This window comes from Lolium perenne, chromosome 2 (assembly GCF_019359855.2).
Source record: "Lolium perenne isolate Kyuss_39 chromosome 2, Kyuss_2.0, whole genome shotgun sequence".
NCBI classification, from domain to species: Eukaryota; Viridiplantae; Streptophyta; class Magnoliopsida; order Poales; family Poaceae; genus Lolium; species Lolium perenne.
Window position 1 is genome coordinate 260,458,533 of NC_067245.2, and position 20,955 is coordinate 260,479,487.

At 48.5% G+C, this 20,955-nt stretch overlaps 1 protein-coding gene and 1 long non-coding RNA gene across 2 annotated transcripts; one reads left to right on the forward strand and one right to left on the reverse strand.

Annotated features, from left to right (window-relative positions):
• Positions 1-512: 512 nt before the first annotated feature.
• Positions 513-1,621, reverse strand: LOC127330602 (uncharacterized). The gene is made up of 2 exons (XR_011751112.1): positions 826-1,621; positions 513-742 (listed from the first exon to the last, which is right to left on the reverse strand). It is a non-coding gene; the product is annotated as an uncharacterized lncRNA (long non-coding RNA).
• Positions 1,622-4,225: 2,604 nt separating this feature from the next.
• Positions 4,226-5,986, forward strand: LOC127335767 (B-box zinc finger protein 20). The gene is made up of 3 exons (XM_051362496.2): positions 4,226-4,738; positions 4,823-5,218; positions 5,600-5,986. The coding sequence occupies exons 1-3, from the start codon at positions 4,526-4,528 to the stop codon at positions 5,798-5,800; spliced, it is 810 nt and encodes a 269-aa protein (XP_051218456.1). The 5' UTR covers positions 4,226-4,525; the 3' UTR covers positions 5,801-5,986.
• Positions 5,987-20,955: the final 14,969 nt, after the last annotated feature.

The following is a 20,955-nucleotide window of genomic DNA, read 5'->3' on the forward strand; positions in this document are numbered from 1 at the left end:
ATAAAAAGTTTAATTATAAAAAAGTTCAAGGAAATTTTCCCATGCGTTGCTACGGTATTTTTTTATTTGTATACATGTTCACACTATTTCTTGATTAAAAATAGTATATTCTCCGAATAGAACGTTGCATTGTAATTATCTTTGAAAGCTCAGAAAACACATTATGCAATTATATTGGTTTCCCAAGCTGATCTTGGATGTCGAATCCTGATTTTAGATTTGCACAATTACTTTGAACTATATTCATTTGTAATCAGCCAGTAGCTGACCCCTACTGTTTTTTACAACATACACCGTGTTTATTCTATATCTCGTTGATTCTGTATGCCAGGTAGCAATCAAAATTAGCTAGTATCGTACATTTTAGTAGCATGAGTTCTAGTACAGAGGACAAGATGTCACAGCTTTTGGATTTAACAAAATGTTAAACCGCTCATCTCTTCTCTTGTACATCAGGTATATGTTATGTTACGCTAGTTAAGTCCCTAAAAAGGTATATAATGGTGAGTTGGTGACGATCAACATGAGTTTCTTCCAGCGAGGTGATTACCAATTCCCATATGAGGTGTACGTTGTGTTTGATGCAGAGGCTAGCTAAGTACTGTAACTTACTTTCCCTTCTACTATAAAAAGAAGATCTTTCCCTTCTAGCTAGCTATTTCAGTTTAGCGCCCTCCTTCACCTGGGCGATCTCACGAGCTATCTTGTCTTGCTCTGACCACAACTCGTCCGTAAGAAGCAGCTGCAATTCGATCATATCAGACTTTCACATGCCAATTGATCGATGTAACATAATTTGGTTAGTAATATAGCAGATGCCCCCACCACGTTGAGAGAAATACGCGACTTGACTTGCAGCTGCAGGAACTTACATAGCCGAACTGCTGAAGCTCTTGTCGAGCATGGTGGCCAGGTCAACCTTTGTGCCGTTTTGTGCCAGAGCCTGCAATGTTCGGAGAGGCTCACTAATCTTCGGTACTGTATCACGGTTCAATTCATGGGAATGGTAGATTCTGATCCGAGCAGTGAGGCAGTGACAGTATAAAGAAGAACAGTTTTGGTAGAGGCAGCCTGGGGAATTTTGGATCCAAGAAGAAGAAGAACATTGGATGTAGATTGTGAGCAAAAAATTGATATAAACAAATAAATCTTTGACCCAACGCTCCATTCTTCACCCGAGAACACAAAATAACATCAAGTCCCAGCTAAAAAAACAGATCCAGTCCTAAGCTCATCCCATCTGCCGGACAAGAAAAATCCCCAATAACGTAGCAGATCCAGGAGGCAGCCACAAGCCTCCAGCTGCATCTCTAGCAGCAGAAGTGAGGGGGATAAGATTCATGTAGATCAGGCATACGCCTGGAGATCAGGTGCCACCGCGTACCTCCTTTCTCGTCGGACTTTGGCCGGCGGCCGCGAGCAAGGGTTGGGTAGCCAGAGTAGAGTTGGTCGGGGTAGGGGCGACTCACCTCTTCCCTAGTGGTATAGAGATGGCATCATGAGGCCGAGGGACGCAGAGCAGCGAAGGGAGGTCGGCCAGGTCCGACGGTAAGCAGGAGCACGGGGGCGGTGGACGCAGGAGGACGGAAGGCGAAGACGCGAGCGAGAGGATGCGCTCTGGGTCAACAGAAAAAACGTTTCGTTGAGACATAGGCGGTGGCAGCATATGTAATTTCAACGATAATCAGGGGCATAAACAGACGGACGAACAAGAAACCTTATTTTCTTTATTATTAGGTATAAATTTGCATTTTTCTGAATTCAGGCAGAAAGATGGGTTGCCACCTGGTATTTCACCACTGAAATTATCTCCTAGCTCCAACGGATCCATGCCATGCCAGGAGCACTATACTTCTCGTAATTTTTTTGGCAGCTGGGGATTGAGGTAAGCGATGACATCAATCGGGAGATATTTAGCCAAAGCAGTGGGATTACATTATGTGAGAAATAAGCAATATCAACAACAGGGGACCATAGCCGTAGCATGTTCTGGATGCATATACATACTTTACGGTTTAGATGGATTGCTATTATTGGTGTAAGTGATCGTACTTTTCAATTTCCAACTGGCATCGGTTCTTCCACGCAAAATAAAACTGCATGAGATGCCATGATCTAGGAAGGCTCTGTTGACATGCACTAATTCCTACTGAAGTGCTTTGCCTCTTTCTACCCCCCAAAAAAGGGAGGCAACTAAACACTAAAGTACAGCAAATGGAGAGTCATTGGAAAGAAACCTTACACAATTCAAAGTTGCATATATGCAATCTAGTATGAAAGTGTAGCATGTAAGATTCTGGTACCTTTCGTTTAATTAAGTCGAGGGTGGCCCCTTTAACGGGAAAAGAGAAAAGGAGAGAAAGAATGCAAGTTGAGGAGAGGAGGATAAGAAGAGGAGGCATCAAGTTGTAGGACGATGTCCTTGTTGCGAGCCTGACCCGACCTGAGAGCGCCCACTCGCCCATGTCGTCTGACCTTTGAGTTCTGATCCCTATTGCCAGCCCATTTCATGCCATCATGGCATGCAGTTTAGGGATGCCTAATCATTGGTGGCTTTTTTCCTGAACTTTCTTCAGTCCAGTCAATGAAAAAGACCGAGATAATGTGATGTGGAGGGGGTGATCAGTTCGAAGAAGTAACCTTGATAAAGTTGTGCTGGTCGAAGTACATGCACATATTAAGCTCTCTGAGGTGTAGTAACATCCAACAAGTCTTTAGAGCATCTCCAACCTCATCCTCCAAAATCATTCGAGATGGTACCGAAAATTGTGAGTCCATATACCTTTTCCGTTCGGCGTGGCCCAATACCATGTCCGGTACCCCCATGATCATTCCCGTCCCACAAGGGATGTGTTAGGCGCGCCGCGCCTCTTGCCACGTAGGTAAAATCTAGCTGGGTACCAACTACTAGCAACCCAGCCCATTAACCCCTGCTTCCACGACAAGCCTCCCCTCCCACCTCTCCTACTGCTGCCGCCCTTTTCGACGCTGGTAGTTCACTTGCGCCTGCTTCCATAGTGCTCCTCCCTCTCCTCCCACCCAATTCCCCCCATAGTGTGCGTCGACCCGAGCCCCGAATGCTACCACATCCCCCATCCGCTGTGAACACAAGGTGTTCGGCCGTTTGCTTCGGCGGGGACATCCTCGTAGTTGTTGCTCTTATTGCTGCTGCTCGTTTGATTGACGATTTTTGTTGTTGACTCGTAGACATGAACAATGAGGCCAGACAATGATCCAAATGTGGGAGGTGATAAATACTTGTGTGATCATGCACAACATGACTATAGAGAGTGAGAGCAAGAGTCCAGTGATTGATGGGGGTTCCTATTAGTGTCAGAGTTCTCTTGCTCATATTAATCACTAAGTATCTGCGGATTTTACTGATTTTTTTCGCTATGCATGCAGAAATCCGTGATAGAGATGCTCACGACCAACTGCAAAATGATCTTATATAGCATATGTGTAGGCTCAAAGAACTGTGCACGCAGCGGGATCAAGCTGAACTTCAAATCATTTGAATTATTATATGTCTTATATACATTGCATAAAAAATATTGTAAAATGGACGCGGCTTATGTGTTCAAAGACTAGAATTACAAAATAAAAAAATAATAACGTTTAAGGAACACGGCTGAAAAAGACGTGCTCCAAACACAGCACCACGCCACGGCTCAATCAACCGAGCTGTTGCTTTTAGTGGATATCGTTTGGAAGACGCGAGTGAAGAAGTTGTTTTGTTTACCTTCGGTTATGGACTTATGGTGCATGTGCCTTGAGACCTTGACTAGGTTCCTCTAGAAAGAACTTAGCTGCACTTGCGCAAGTTGATGATACTGTGGTCCCAAAAGGCGATGTGCTTTTACTGTATTTGCTTAACTGATGTTGATCCCTGATAGCAACTAAAATTCAAAATTATTAGAAATTGAAAAGAAAATGCCGTACGTTTTCAGATCTGCTGCCGTTTGTGTGTAGCAACAATGTGCCAAGTCTGTTAGCTAATATTTTTTGTGCAGGAAAAGTACTCCAGAGTATTGCTTCGAGCACAAAATGTAGACAAGGGAGACTCCATTTCTTCATTCAGGTAAAGTGGTCAGCCTAACATTCCTGCTCAAAGTCTGAACGTCTGTCTACTAATAAACGTCAGTACTGAAAGGGCGGATGCAATCTGATCGAGTGCACCTACCAATGTGTACTATCATGATTCATGAAATCTACGGGAAATGAGGGTAGGTCAACATAGACCCCCCTGGCTCCATCTTCCAAAGTCAGAAATCTCCATCGCCCAAGGAACAAGGAAGGCATCGCCCTTTTCTCCTCTTCACCTCACCTCAAACGGTGACACCTCTACCCCCAACACGCCCTGCCCTCGCACGCTACGCCGTGCCACCTCCCAATATATAAGCACCGGCATCGTTGGCAACCCAGAGTCCAGGATATTGGCCAGAGCTACCTTGCCTACCTCTCACCGCTCCCATCTCCCTCGAGCTTGACTAGGTTGCTCTAGCAGCGAGCTCAGATTGCTGGTATGAAGGTGCAGTGCGACGTGTGCGCGGCACAGGCGGCTTCCGTCTTCTGCTGCGCCGACGAGGCCGCGCTGTGCGACGAGTGCGACCGCCGCGTCCACCGCGCCAACAAGCTCGCCGGCAAGCACCGGCGCCTGTCCCTGCTCCACCCCCCGCCGTCCTCCTCGTCGCCTTCGTCGTCAGACCAGAAGCCGCCTCCTTGCGACATCTGCCAGGTAAGACATACTACCGAGAACGCCTTCAGACCTTAGAGAGGGGTGTTATCTGTCTCGTGCTGACATATCCTATGTGGGATGCAGGAGAAGAGGGGCTTCCTGTTCTGCAAGGAGGACAGGGCGATCCTGTGCCGGGAGTGCGACGTGCGCGTGCACACGACGAGCGACCTCACTAGGCGGCACAACCGGTTCCTGCTCACCGGCGTGCGCGTCTCGTCGGCGCCGGTGGACTCCCCCGCGCCGTCGGATCAGGAGGAAGCGCAGCAGCAGGAGGAAGAGGAGAACAACAGCAGCCCCTGCAACGCCGACTCCTGCAGCGGCGGCTCCGCCAGTGCCACGGCGAGCCCGAGCGACGGCAGCAGCATATCCGAGTACCTGACCAAGACGCTGCCCGGGTGGCACGTCGAGGACTTCCTCCTGGACGACGCCGCCGCCGCCGCCGCCGCCGCCGCCGTCGTCGCCTTAGACAAGCAGTATCAGGTCAGTGGCCGACCGGCTGGCTGTTCATCTGCTCTAACCATGACCTGCTCCAAGTATCTTGAGCTTGCAATCATTTAGATAGTTTTGTTGTCACGCTCGCAACTAGCGTCGAGAAAAATCCGAAGCTGCTGGACCAGGTTGTCAAGATAGGATAGCGTCTTGGGGCGAATTGAATAGGACAGATCGTTTGCCCTCGTTTTAACAAAAATGATAGTATGATGCTCTAATGCAAAATGATCATAAGGATAGTTATTACATACTCCTACCACTTTTGGATTCGAGATTTAACCAAACTTCATGTACAAACAAGAATGCATTTTTTTTGACCGTGAGATTTTGTTTTGTTGCTTGGACTAATCTGGCAACTTGGCGTTTGAGCAGGGAGGAATGGCTCAGATCGGTGGGCCGCAACAAGATTATCCGTCGTGGGCGGGCCAGGAGCAGCTGATCGGTGGCGTCGTTGTCACCGCCGCCGGTGAGAGGGCCAGACGAGAGCTGTGGGTGCCGCAGATGCAAGTGGAGGCGCAGTGGGCCGGCAGCAAGCGACCCAGGGCGTCCTCTTCTGGCTACTCTTACTGGTGAAAACGTGCGGTTTTGCAGTTGAGTAGCTCCACTAGTACTAGTACTAGCACATAAAACCAACGGAAAATAGGGCCACCAAAGGATAGGGACCATGGATTTTGTTTGATCTGTATGTGCTCGTTTTGAAATTACCGCCGTTTTTTCTGCCGTCCTGAATACTACTAGTACTAGTACTGTGTTTAGATCCTTGGAGAGTGTGACTGTTTTGTTTATGCATTTTGGGGGCGGAAAAGAACTATCATGCACTGTTAGAGCATTCCTCAAACCGTCTCTTAAACGGCGCTGCAAGCGTTTAGAGAACGTGTTTCGTTCGTGTCATGTTTGGAGGACGTCGTTTCCCAGCCGCGTCCCCCAAACGCCACCCAAACATTAAAATACTCTTTTTTTTTACATTTTTATTTTAATAAAGAGAAGAAACATTTCATAAACTAATACATAATTGGAAACATGGTTTACACGAAAATACAATTTGGATCATGGTTTTCCACAAACTAATACATAATTTGAACCGTGGTTTACGCAAATATAAAATATTGCAAAATAACGAAACCTAACTAGTGTTGGCATCGCAAATTTCGTGTGTTTACTGCCAAGAAATAACACTCAAAGGCATACCCAGTCACCCCAACGGAAAAATCCACCTATTGACGGTGCCCCTGTTGATTCTTTCGAGGAAGAACAACCATAAACCTCCGTGCCTATTTTCGCTGCGAAGAAACAACACTCAGTCGTCATCCTCCTCGTCACTATCGCCATGGTAGTGCCGGCGGCAGCAAGTCTCGTCGAACACCTTGACGCTCATGTCCCCCTCGCCAGGTAGGAAAACATGAGCACGAAGCCGACTTCGAGGTGGTGGTAGCGCGCGAACTTCTCCCAACAGATGTGGAGGTACATCTTGCCTCGCGCGTCGTAGATCACGTCCATGATCCACCGGCAGCAGCCGCATGCAGCCTCTCGCGGATGCAGCGAGCCCGGCTTGTCGCCGGCGACGAAGTCGGCGAACGTGTCCGGCAGCCTCTGGATGTCGTGTGGGTCGCTCTTGAGGACGATGATGAACTCGAATAGCACTTGTCACTCCTCCTCCTGCGGGTCCGATGATGAAGACGATGGCGTCGCAGACGACGGCGAGCGTGCAGCTCTGCTGTGGCCACGACCACGGTCGCGACCTCTACCAGCCATGGAGTCGACTCTTGAGATGGTTGCGGCTAGGGTTGGGGAGAGAGGCGCTAGGGTTTGTGTGTGAGAGGGATGATGAGAGAGCGGCCCTTTTTATAGGCCAGAGGAAGGCGGGGGAGCGGTGGCGCTCATTAACACCGACACGTAGAGCTAGGTGCGAGGAGACGCTCCGTGTTGCCTCTGCGGGAACTGCACCGTCGCTGCGCGCCAATAACTTCCGTCGCGAGGTAGGCGACGGTTAGGTTAAACTTCAATGTGACGCTGACGCGTCGGTCCCACCACTCCCCGCCTCGCTTTTCATTGTGTCCAGCGTCTGCGGAGCGTCACCTGTGTAGCGGGGATGGGTTCGGGACGCCGGACACCGTATCGGGCCGCGCCGGACAAAAGGAGGCTTTAGGCACGCGACTGGAACTTTTTTTTGTCCGGCGCGCCTCAAATTCCTTTGGGGGACGCGGCTGGAGATGCTCTTAGTTTTATCAGTTCTTTTTTCTAGTGGACGCTAGACATTACCGACCGTATCTGTCAACTATAATGCAACATATGGTTACTCACCATTGTGCATATTTTTAAATGGATGCAACAACAAAAGAAATCCTCAATCTGTTAATCAATCTGTTAATCAAGAAGAAGATAATTGCAAGGTTAAGTAACCGAAAGAACAACAACAACAACAACAACCGAACCAATCAAGCAACTCCTGATCACCTAGACATGCCAATAAAAAACTAAACTGCTACAACCCTCGTCACATGAACTGTCAACACATGAACAAACATCTACCTCATTGGCCTCGTCACTCAAAGACACCACTCGCCAATGGTTATAGGCGAGAAAGTGCCAGAAGCATCCAAACTTCCATGTTCCACAATGGAGAGTGGCTGGCAGACATGAGTGGAACTAAAAATCGAAGCTCGCGAGCTTAAAGAGTATTCAAAAACTCGTCTCGAAACAAATTGGACTCAAACGCTAATGAGCCAAGATGAGTTTGTATTTTTATGTCTTGTTAATGAAACAATTTTAACGAGTCAAGTTGGGAGGACTAGGTAAGCTCGTTAATATCCTTAGGCGAGTCTATGCTAGCTCATAAAATAGTCAACACTAAAGAAAACCAAGACTAGTAGGCCAAAATCATACATGAATACTTAGATTAAACTCTTCAAAATCTTCACGGAGAGGCATATTTGATGAACAATCAATCTTCTTCTCTTACTCGAAGATGATTTGATTAAGTTCTTTAGTTTCTTAGTGAGCTTATCGAGCCAACTCGAGTATTTAATTTACCAAGTCTAGCCAAGCTAAGATTTTAAACTTGTTATGTTAACAACTTGAGTCGAGCAAGCTCGTAAATTATTGAGTATTTACGAGTAGATTCGAGTAGAGTCAAGTTGGTTCGACATCCACCCCTACTACCATGGCTCATTTTTTCTCAATGGAGGTTGAAGCCTCAACCTCTCTGCATCATAATGATACACGTACACACCATTTTTTTTTTATTGATATTACTCAATATAGTCTTATAAACAAAATACAAAGATCAACCCAACGCCTGTTGAAGATAGTGCTCTAGAGATAATTAATAATGATATTTATTATATGATTAATATTCATAATTAGTTTCATGCCATGCTATAACTGTATTAAGCGGAAATATTAATACACATGTAGTATTTTAAACAAACAATCAGTCCCCAGTTAGCACACAAATGCATAACTAGTTCATTGAGGTTAATCCTTGATCGGGGTGCTATAAAAGCGACAAGCAAATAACGAAAACGATAAAGGTAAACGTAGCGGAGACACAAGATTTAACGTGGAAAACCCCTTCCAACATAGAAGGGGAAAAAACCACGGGCGCCAGCCAACAAAACTTCACTATATCGAGGAGTGTTTACAAACGCCGTGAGTTATCTTATAATCTGATAAACCCTAGCCGACGGCTTACAATATGTATATATAGGCGGTGCCAACGATCCGTACCGTACCGCGGGGGGCTTCCGCCCCTGCACCCCCCTTCACAGGCGTCCCTGCAGGGCACGACGTATGGGCTAACTTCTGACTCCGCTACGCTTCGGCCCAAGCCTCCGACGATGGGCTTCGCTCCGCTCGTCAGAAGTTAGCGTCCCTTTAGTATATGAATTTGGATCACAATACAACAGAGGTTTTCCCGATCATGGACACACATGTCATTGACAATGAGATCATATCGACTGGATGAATGATATGATGGACATACCCATAACATAAGTATTGTAACACAATCAAGTCACATTGAAGTTCAATGTTACAATGTTTATTAAATGCATAATAATCTATTCATTAGACCGTGAGATTATATCTAATCATTATCTTCGGAGACTGCCTTGGCTGTAACAACCGTCACACCGTGACAGGAGTTAGGTATTCCACCTACTCCTCTTTTTTGTCCCACCTTTCCCCTGATGAAGAGTTTCCCCCTTTCCCCCACCTACTCCTCTTTTTTGTCCCACCTTGCCCCTTATGAAGAGTTCCCCCCTTGGCCTCATATATAAAGGCACCCATATGGGCAAATTAAATACACAATTAAATATAGAAATATCTTTCTCTAGTTTTCTTCTCCGTGCAGCTCCCGAAGAACCGCACATGGAGGGAGACAACTCCACCCGGTACGCGAGAGCGCTTGCGGGATCCAGATAAAGAATATCTACTTCTGCAACTTCGTTGTATCGGAGTCGGGAGCGTTATTGAGCACCGTACATGCGCGAAACTACGAGGTGTTGCACTTGCAGCACTCGACGTCGTGGGAGAGGACTTCTACAGGACCTTGAGGTTGGCGACGACTGTTCGTCTACATTCTAGCAGGACGTTAATCGATATCGGTCTACGAGGGTATGTCACCGATATCATCTCCGTTACTGCATTATTACATGGATATATCTTGGGTATATTAAGGTTTGCATTTAGTTAGATCTTTAGCTGCGGACCCCTACAAATCCACCTCACTAGCGATAGCTATCGCGATGAAGGGAGTGGCCATGTTGGGGCGATGTGCCCTAACTTCACACCTACACACATCATCTTAAAACCGGAGGCCTCACCAAATAGCCCAACGGTGAGCGAGGAGTACAAACTGATCCAACATACCCTTAGCCGCAATTTCACACACTCCATAAGCCGTCATCATCTTCTAAATCGCCGGTCAGGGGGTGGCGGCGGAGCGGTGGGATATGTGTGCGAGGGGGTTGTGTTTTGGGAGGCAGATAGGCGGACCAGGGGCGGATAAGGGAAGGACGCGAGCGCCAGCGATAGGAGTACGCGGTTACGCAAACTCGGGCCATATTTGGGCCGGCTTTGGATCGTCCCGGACGGCTCGCCCATCCATTTTTGGGATGTGTCCGCACGCTGACCGCGTTTTTGTCCGGTTCGACCCATCCATCCCGTTAGTGGTGGGCGTTCGTGTTGACCACCAAAACCCACCGGCGAGCAGCGACGGGCAACACGTAGAGCCGGGAGGCTCCCAGGACTGCTGGTGGGCCCTGGTCCCTCGGGCGATGGCCCGCAATGCTCCTGGCACGCACGTCCGAGCTGGTGCAAGGGCGTGCCACCTGACCTATACCTGGTCAGGAAGGTGATGGATTGCTTCGATTAGTTTCCTGCATGGTAGACACGTAAACATTAAATACGAGCCTCGATCGGCTCTCAGGTTGTCCTGTGAATCGGCTCAAGGAGCTGATCCACCCATGATTCGTATTGGATCTACGACAATATGGTGGTCCTGCTTGATCAATACTAAGCTAAAACGATCTACGACGATTTAGGGTTTTCACCATATAACCGGAACGTCCTACACGTAGTTGAGCCTGGCAGATACGGAAGATGACAGAAAACTAACCCTAGAAAAGGCCTAAAAACCAACATGGAGTTGATCCTCGGAACATCCCTTCTAGGACCAGCAAACCGTACCTTACGCACTACTGGATCATTCAACCCGTTTGCAAGGCCTAACTATATGGATATCAAACTAATCCTTGAAGAACAAGGAACAACCATAACAGGTCGAATCTACTAAATAATGACTAAGCAAAGTGCTGCCCTTACACCCAAGATAGGTGTAAGGACAGCTAGATATCTAGGGATAGCATAGGTAAGCGAATACATCAAGAAAGTACCAATGCTAACCCTAAAGTATCTACGATAACGGTGTTGCTCGCCATCAACAAGGCTTCAGCACGAGCAACACATAAACAACGAATAAACAAGATACTGCCTAGATCGCAAGATGCGATCTAGGCAGCAAGACGCTTACCCGGAAGAAACCCTCGAAACAAGGGGTGGCGATGCGCCTAGATTGGTTTGTTGCGAACGTGATCGTCCTCCTTTCTCAATAACCCTAGATACATATTTATAGTCCGTAGACTCTCTAACTTGGGAATAATCCCAACCGTATATGAGCTAAACTCTATCTTTTAACTCTAACCGACACGTAACCTACTATAATTTACAGATACACGGGCAATCTAGCCCAAACTCTTGCACGAGGCCGATTCATGAATATTTCCCGTGTATATTCTCCAAGCCCATCTCAATCACGGCCCACCTCCTGACTTGGTTAAAATCTGGTGATAACACATGCCCCCCTGGTTTTGGCAATGATAATTCCAAAACCACTCTGTTTTTCTTCATAGGGTCATGTCGTGGCAGAGCAGAACCGTCGCAGTATCCTTTCATCATGATACCTTGCCTTCTCAACTTCTCTGCACGATTTGACAGTTTTTTGGCACCACTTCCTCGGAAACCGCTGTAGCATTAAATCTCCACTATATCCCCATTATTTAACCGCGCCGAACAGTTCGCCTCTTCATCCTCTTGCTCAGTACTAGCCATCGGCAAAAAACCCCCTTCCTCTGTAGCCATGTCTTCCTCCTCCTCCTCCTCTGCCTCATCGGTTCTCTCCTCCTCATCTTCCTCCTTCCGCGAGCCCACGCCGGAGTGGGATTTGACGGCGGCGCACAACCGCCGCGCCCCAGAGGAATGGGACCAGGAGGATCACGATTCCTCCGTCTGGTCCGAGGATGACAAGTCCTTGACCGATGGAGACGACGACCTCCAATTCCTCGTCGATGGGGAGCTGGAAGCGGAGAGCGAGGACGACCGCTTCTCCTGGGACGACTTCACCTCCTCCGACGAGGAAGAAGAAGAGGAGGACGACGATTCCCTCGAGGACTACCCGCCGGCGAAGCGCTTCCGCGCCGGGTCGGACGACGACGACGATGATGACGACGACGAGGAAGAGGAGGCCCCCGTCGAGGGCTACGCGAGCAGCGACGAGGAGCCCGCCGGCAGCAGTGCCGACGGTAGCTTCGACGGCGACGACGAGGGCAACGACGGCCCATAGAGTAGCCTCTACTAGAATAGGACTAGTAGTAGTAGTAGATTGGTCAATAGACCTCTCTTTTGTTCTTCCTCCCTCGAGCAATCGGCTCTTCTCTGTAAGAAATCCCTTCTAGTAATGAAGAAAATATTCCTATGTCGATTTTGCGTTCATATCAATTTTGCCGATTGTCAAAGCAAGTCAACGCGCAAAGAGCCGATGGCAGCACATCGGCCTTTACCATAACACGCGATTAAGGCCAAATCAGTTGCCTATTCACACGGTAAACTGCAACCTCCGCCTGAGAGAATAAACCCAGATCCTTAAATTGCCGCTCGTACAACTCCAATTCACGGCCACGCGAATCTTAGATCTTAATTACGCAGATTCAACTCCACAGCGAATCCAATGGCAGAATCATCTCACGCCAATGCTACGATCTTTGGCCTGAAGGTAATCCTCAACGGTCACCATCGAGCATAGTGTCGGAATTCAACAGTAAACACTTGAATTAATGTCTCATCCCATCATTAATTTTTTGTACCAGACATTCTGCTGCTGCATCCTTCATACCCTCGAGGCATCCCTTCAGTGGAGCCTCTATATGCAATACCATAACTGCTGAATTGAGCTCATACCTGTAGAGTCGATGGCTGTGCATCGGCTGTGCTTGTATCTTGTTGTTTTGCATATTTTTTCTAAAGTCGATGTCTGTACATCGGCTGTGATTTGTATGTAAATTTTTTTTTTTTTACTGGCTGATTTTATGCATCGGCCCCCATATTTCACTGTTCGTCATCCCACATGCTTGGGAAATATTTCTTGAGATGTTGACCATTGACAGCTACTGGGAATTTAACACCGTCCAGCTGCTCGAGCATGTATGCATTACACTTCAAAACCTGGTTGACTCTGTACGGCCCGTGCCAATTAGGATACCATTTACCATATGCTTTATCCTTGGTTCCTAACAGCAACACCGCTTCCCATACTAGATCACCAACCTGAAACTCCTTTGGTCTCACCTTTTTATTGTATGCGCGCGCTACCTTGGCTTTGTTTTCTTTAATCTTCTCCAACGACCAAAGTCTGAGTTCCGTCAGATCCTCAATACTATCACTCATCATGGCTGCATATTCCTCAGTTGTTAGATCATTCTGAAACGTAACACGTCTCGATCCAGCCGTAATTTCCCAAGGCAATACGGCTTCTTGTCCATAGACCAGCTGGTATGGCGAGGTTTTTATAGCCCCATGACATGACATGCGATAAGCCCACAAAGCTTCTGACAATACCTCATGCCAACGTCTAGGGTGCTCGTCAACTTTTCTCTTAATCAGCTTGATGAGGCTCTGGTTGGACGCTTCAGCTTGCCCATTTGCCTGAGCATAGTATGGAGACGATCGGATCAGCTTTATTCCCATGTCGTCGCAGAACTTTCTGAACTCTTTAGAAATGAAGACCGAACCTCCATCGGTCGTAATAGTCTGGGGAATCCCGAATCTATGAATGACATGTTCTTTCACAAAATTGATAACATCTTCCGATTTTACTTTCTTCATAGGGACGGCTTCCATCCATTTAGTGAAGTAATCTGTAATGGCCAAAATCCACTCGTGGCCTTTGCTCGATGCAGGATGGATTTTGCCGATCATATCCATGCCCCAACCTCGGAATGGCCAAGGTTTGATGATGGGGTTCATTGCTGATGTGGGTACCATCTGAATCTTCCCAAACATCTGACACGCTTGGCATCCTTTATAGTATTTAAAGCAATCCTCAAGCATGGTGGGCCAGTAAAACCCTGATCGCCTGATCAGCCATTTCATCTTATGAGCCGATTGGTGAGTTCCACAGGCGCCTTCGTGTACCTCGTGTAAGAGCCGATTCGACTCGGCTGGTCCCAGGCATTTGAGAAGTAACCCCTCCAAAGTCCTGTAGAACATGTCATCTCCTATAAGGACATATTTCATGGCCTTGTACCTTATCCGTTTAGGTGGCCCCGAGCCGAATCTCTCAAGTAATTGAAGATATCGGCTCTCTAGTCATCCTATCTCGTCAATCTGCATGGCCTGATGAACCCGGCGGCCAACATCTTCTCGATCTCTTTCTTGACTTCTTCAAGAATTTCGGCCTTCATCTGACGTGCTCGTTGCTGAAACGGCCGAAATCCTTTCTTGAGAGGGAGCCGATGCTCAATTATGCTCCTGTCTAACCCAGGCATCTCTGTGTAATCCCATGCAAAGCAGTCTGGGTATTCCTTCAACAGAGATATCATCAGGCTCCTCAAATGCGGATCTAACTTTTTGCTGATAAAAGTTGGTCGTGGCTTATCCCCAGGACCAATGTCAACTTTTTCTAGCTCATCAGCCGATGTAAACCCATACCCTAGCTTTCCGTCACCTGTTAGATCGATGCTCAACACAGGCAAGACGTATGGCGAGGAAAATATGGGCCGATTGCTGGAATCGGCCCCCATTTTGATTGCATTGCTCAATGAAGGTTTACATCTTGTTCGTGCTCTACTATATCTACGTGACATGCTTGAGTTGAGATCATCACTTCTTATTTTTTGGGGCCGATCGCAAGGATCGGCCTTGCCACGTACGTCCATAGACTTTGTTCTTGCTATACTGTCAGGCCGGTGGATAAGACCAGCCTCACCCCATTTTTTGTCACTTCGATGCGCTCACAGCCGTCCAAACTGACTCCAGAGAGTGGCTCTTGGTCATCCGCATCCCAAATGTTCATGCCAGCCGTTGATATTTCGGCTGAGTCATCTGCATGGACGACCTCCACTTCATCTCCATCCCACTGTATCAAGCATTGGTGCATTGTGGATGGAATGCAGCAGTTGGCGTGAATCCAATCCCTCCCTAGCAGGATAGCGTAGGTGCTCTTGCTGTCGATGATGAAGAATGACGTGGGGATGGTTTTCCGGCCTACTGTTAGATCCACGCTTAGAACGCCTTGCGCTTCTGATACTTGGCCGTTGAAGTCGCTCAATGTGACGTTGGTTTTGATCAGATCCGCGCTAGAGCGTCCCAGGCGACGTAGCATGGAGTACGGCATTATATTGACTGGCGCTCCCGTGTCAACCAGCATCTTGTTGACAGGCTGCCCATTGATATAACCTTTGAGGTACAGGGCCTTCAGATGTCTGTAGCTCATTTCTCGCGGCTTCTCAAAGATAACTGGCCGTGGGCCGCAGTCAAGTTGTGCTACAGGTGCCTCTTCTGTTCTTGTAGCACAAAACTCCGACGGAAGTATGAACACCATGTTTGTGCTAGCCGATGCCTGATCATCGGCTTTCTTTGGTTTGGGGCGCCACTCTTTCTTCTGTGGACGACCCTCTTTGTCCAAAGTTTGCTGAATTTTCGCGGCCAGATCGGGCCGCGCCTTCCTCAGCGTGTGCAGGTATAACCTCTCGGCTTCCTCCAAGCTACGTAGCCGCTGAACCCTGCGCTTTTGAGAGTGACTGAGTCCATCAGGGCACCACCTTGGCCGGTGGTATCTATCTTCTTCTTCTTCTTCTTCTTCTTCTAACTCCTCGAGATCTTCCACTCGAGAGGACTCAGCTTATTTGTTCCGAGATGGGAGAGGCCCTAGACGTTTGAACACTGACACGTCTCCGGCGTCCTTCTTTCTCTGGCTACACTCTGGGCAGCTGTCGATTGTAGGCAATCGGCTCATTCCTGGGTCCCAGCAATGTTTAAAGAAAGGACAATCCCAGTGTCGGTCCATGTCTTTTGTTCCCTTGACCTCCCTTAGCGCGGCGCTCATATCCTTCGTCGTCTCTATCACACCAACGATACTTTCTGTTGCTTACGTTAAGCCGACGATCTGTGTCGTCGGCTGTGTCATACCGCCGGCGTTGGTCATATTGATGCTCATATTTGTTAAGAAGGTGCTCGGAAAGTGGTCGTTGGTACCGCACGCTTCTCACTTGTTCCTCGGTGACGTACCGTTTGTCATCATATAGGGGCCGGTCGCGTGAACCGGCCTCCTCCTTGTCCTTGCCACGAGAACGACTGCTCTCTTCCTTGTCCTTGCCAGGGTGGTATACAGGCCCTGCCATGTTAATACTGGACGAGAAATCTGGCTAACGCCTCGTGGGGTAATTGTACTCCACCATGTTGACGGCACGGAACGGTTGCGTGTCAACTTTCATGGCATACTGGCTGAAAATCAGACGGCCTTGTTCTATTGCCATTTGGATCTGCTGACGCAACACTTTGCAGTCGCTGGTGGTATGGGTGAACGAGTGATGCCATTTGCAGTAGGGCCTTCCGTTCATCTCTTGCACCGTAGGGATTCTATGGCCCTCGGGTAACTTCAGCTGCTTCTCCTTAAGCAAAAGATCGAAAATCTGCTCAGCTTTGCTCACGTCGAAGTCAAACCCTTTTGCAGGACCTTGTGGCTTAACCCATTTGCAGGACACGGGGTTTGCCCCCCGAGCCCATTCAGCCACGGCTACTTCCTGGTCTCCTGCAGAGTCTTCATCCTCTTCTGTCTCAACCAGGCTTACCACGCGTTTGAATTTGTCCTGGTACAATTCTGGGTGGCGCTGTTCATACAATGAAAGTTTCTGAACCATATGCACCAGTGAAGTGTACTCCGCTTGGGAATCCATGTCCTTGATTGGCGACGCGAGACTCAATACTGCCAGATCGACTGTTTCTTTCTCGTTCAAACGAGCTGAATAACATCGATTTCTCACGTTCCTGAAGCGCTGAATGTATTCTGACACTGTTTCTCCGCGCCTCTGTCGCACTTGTGCCAGATCGGCAATGCCAGCCTCGGAAGCTTCTGAGTGATATTGCATGTGGAACTGCTCTTCCATCTGCTTCCACGTCCGGATTGAATCTGGTGGCAGCGAGGTGTACCATCCAAAAGCCGATCTCGTGAGAGACTGCGCAAAAAACCTTACGCGTAGCGGGTCTGATGCTGAGATCATGCCCAATTGTGCCAAGTATCGGCTCACATGCTCAATTGAACTAGAGCCTTCTGAGCCACTAAACTTTGAGAACTCTGTGAGCCGATACTTGGGCGGCAGTGGAATCAAATCATACTCGTTGGGGTACGGCTTGGAATAGCCGATTGCCCTCCTTTTCGGCACCATGCCGAACTTATCTCTCAAGATTGCACTAATTTGGTCCACTGTAGGAGCTGCAGGGGCTGAACTTTGCTGATTCGTTGCGGTGGCATATTTAGCCAGCCACGCCTGTTTATCGGCGTCTACTCCAGAAACCCCTCCTGCTGTACCAGAAACTCCTCCTATGGCTCCAGAAATTCCTCCTGAGGCTCCAGAAATTCCTCCTGGTGTAATCTGGTTCGTGCGCGCCAAGTTATTGCAGTCTGGCACATACATGCACGTGTATCCATGCGGGATTTCCTTAGGCGGTTCCAGCATGAACTGGTAATCAGCAGGATCGCCTCCAATCTTGTAGACGACGAACGCCGGTGAACCCGGCGGTTCTGGAGCTGCTAGCGAGAACGGCAGCTGCGGTCTGGTGTGGAACGGTATCTCTCCTTGGTGAGTCCCTAGGGTAGGTCCTGATGGAGAGTACTGATGCTTCATGATTTCTTGGACCACGCGAAGTGCAACGCGCTCGAAAGCGTTCACCAGGTTCTCGGAATGACGGTGTAGCGAATGAGCTACCATGTAGTTAATCTCCTGGCGCAGAGCTCTGGTGCGTTCTTCTGAAGAAGTAGACAGATCCACTTCATCGAGAGCGCCTTCAGCTGAGAACCCTTTCCACCTAATGCCGTGTGAGCGGGTCCTCTGGAAAGAGCCGATGAGGTCGGCTTCGAAGAGAGCTTTAATCTCGTCATACTTCTTCTTATACTCCTCAGTCAGATCTTCGTACGTGACTGGGTCTTCCGCCATCTCTGATGCGATGTTGATGCAGTTGATGTAGAAGAGTGTCCCACCGGGCGTGCCAGAATGTGTTGACTACCAAAACCCACCAGCGAGCAGCGACGGGCAACACGTAGAGCCGGGAGGCTCCCAGGACTGCTGTTGGGCCCTGGTCCCTCGGGCGACGGCCCGCAATGCTCCTGGCACGCACGTCCGAGCTGGTGCAAGGGCGTGCCACCTGACCTATACCTGGTCAGGAAGGTGATGGATTGCTTCGATTAGTTTCCTGCATGGCAGACACGTAAACATTAAATACGAGCCTCGATCGTCTCTCAGGTTGTCCTGTGAATCGGCTCAAGGAGCCGATCCACCCATGATTCGTATTGGATCTACGACAACATGGTGGTCCTGCTTGATCAATACTAAGCTAAAACGATCTACGACGATTTAGGGTTTTCACCATATAACCGGAACGTCCTACATGTAGTTGAGCCTGGCAGATACGGAAGATGACAGAAAACCAACCCTAGAAAAGGCCTAAAAACCAACATGGAGTTGATCCTCGGAACATCCCTTCTAGGACCAGCAAACCGTACCTTACGCACTACTGGATCATTCAACCCGTTTGCAAGGCCTAACTATATGGATATCAAACTAATCCTTGAAGAACAAGGAACAACCATAACAGATCGAATCTACTAAATAAAGACTAAGCAAGGTGCTGCCCTTACACCCAAGATAGGTGTAAGGACAGCTAGATATCTAGGGATACCATAGGTAAGCGAATACATCAAGAAAGTACCAATGCTAACCCTAAAGTATCTACGATAACGGTGTTGCTCGCCATCAACAAGGCTTCAGCACGAGCAACACATAAACAACGAATAAACAAGATACTGCCTAGATCGCAAGATGCGATCTAGGCAGCATGACGCTTACCCGGAAGAAACCCTCGAAACAAGGGGTGGCGATGCGCCTAGATTGGTTTGTTGCGAACGTGATCGTCCTCCTTTCTCAATAACCCTAGATACATATTTATAGTCCGTAGACTCTCTAACTTGGGAATAATCCCAACCGTATACGAGCTAAACTCTATCTTTTAACTCTAACCGACACGTAACCTACTATAATTTACAGATACACGGGCAATCTAGCCCAAACTCTTGCACGAGGCCGATTCATGAATATTTCCCGTGTATATTCTCCAAGCCCATCTCAATCACGGCCCACCTCCTGACTTGGTTAAAATCTGGTGATAACACATGCCCCCCTGGTTTTGGCAATGATAATTCCAAAACCACTCTGTTTTTCTTCATAGGGTCATGTCGTGGCAGAGCAGAACCGTCGCAGTATCCTTTCATCATGATGCCTTGCCTTCTCAACTTCTCTGCACGATTTGACAGTTTTTTGGCACCACTTCCTCGGAAACCGCTGTAGCATTAAATCTCCACTATATCCCCATTATTTAACCGCGCCGAACAGTTCGCCTCTTCATCCTCTTGCTCAGTACTAGCCATCGGCAAAAAAAACCCCTTCCTCTGTAGCCATGTCTTCCTCCTCCTCCTCCTCTGCCTCATCGGTTCTCTCCTCCTCATCTTCCTCCTTCCGCGAGCCCACGCCGGAGTGGGATTTGACGGCGGCGCACAACCGCCGCGCCCCAGAGGAATGGGACCAGGAGGATCACGATTCCTCCGTCTGGTCCGAGGATGACAAGTCCTTGACCGACGGAGACGACGACCTCCAATTCCTCGTCGATGGGGAGCTGGAAGCGGAGAGCGAGGATGACCGCTTCTCCTGGGACGACTTCACCTCCTCCGACGAGGAAGAAGAAGAGGAGGACGACGATTCCCTCGAGGACTACCCGCCGGCGAAGCGCTTCCGCGCCGGGTCGGACGACGACGACGATGATGACGACGACGAGGAAGAGGAGGCCCCCGTCGAGGGCTACGCGAGCAGCGACGAGGAGCCCGCCGGCAGCAGTGCCGACGGCAGCTTCGACGGCGACGACGAGGGCAACGACGGCCCATAGAGTAGCCTCTACTAGAATAGGACTAGTAGTAGTAGTAGATTGGTCAATAGACCTCTCTTTTGTTCTTCCTCCCTCGAGCAATCAGCTCTTCTCTGTAAGAAATCCCTTCTAGTAATGAAGAAAATATTCCTATGTCGATTTTGCGTTCATATCAATTTTGCCGATTGTCAAAGCAAGTCAACGCGCAAAGAGCCGATGGCAGCACATCGGCCTTTACCATAACACGTGATTAAGGCCAAATCAGTTGCCTATTCACACGGTAAACTGCAACCTCCGCCTGAGAGAATAAACCCAGATCCTTAAATTGCCGCTCGTACAACTCCAATTCACGGCCACGCGAATCTTAGATCTTAATTACGCAGATTCAACTCCACAGCGAATCCAATGGCAGAATCCAATGGCAGAATCATCTCACGCCAATGCTACGATCTTTGGCCTGAAGGTAATCCTCAACGGTCACCATCGAGCATAGTGTCGGAATTCAACAGTAAACACTTGAATTAATGTCTCATCCCATCATTAATTTTTTGTACCAGACATTCTGCTGCTGCATCCTTCATACCCTCGAGGCATCCCTTCAGTGGAGCCTCTATATGCAATACCATAACTGCTGAATTGAGCTCATACCTGTAGAGTCGATGGTTGTGCATCGGCTGTGCTTGTATCTTGTTGTTTTGCATATTTTTTCTAAAGTCGATGTCTGTACATCGGCTGTGATTTGTATGTAAAAATTCTTTTTTTTA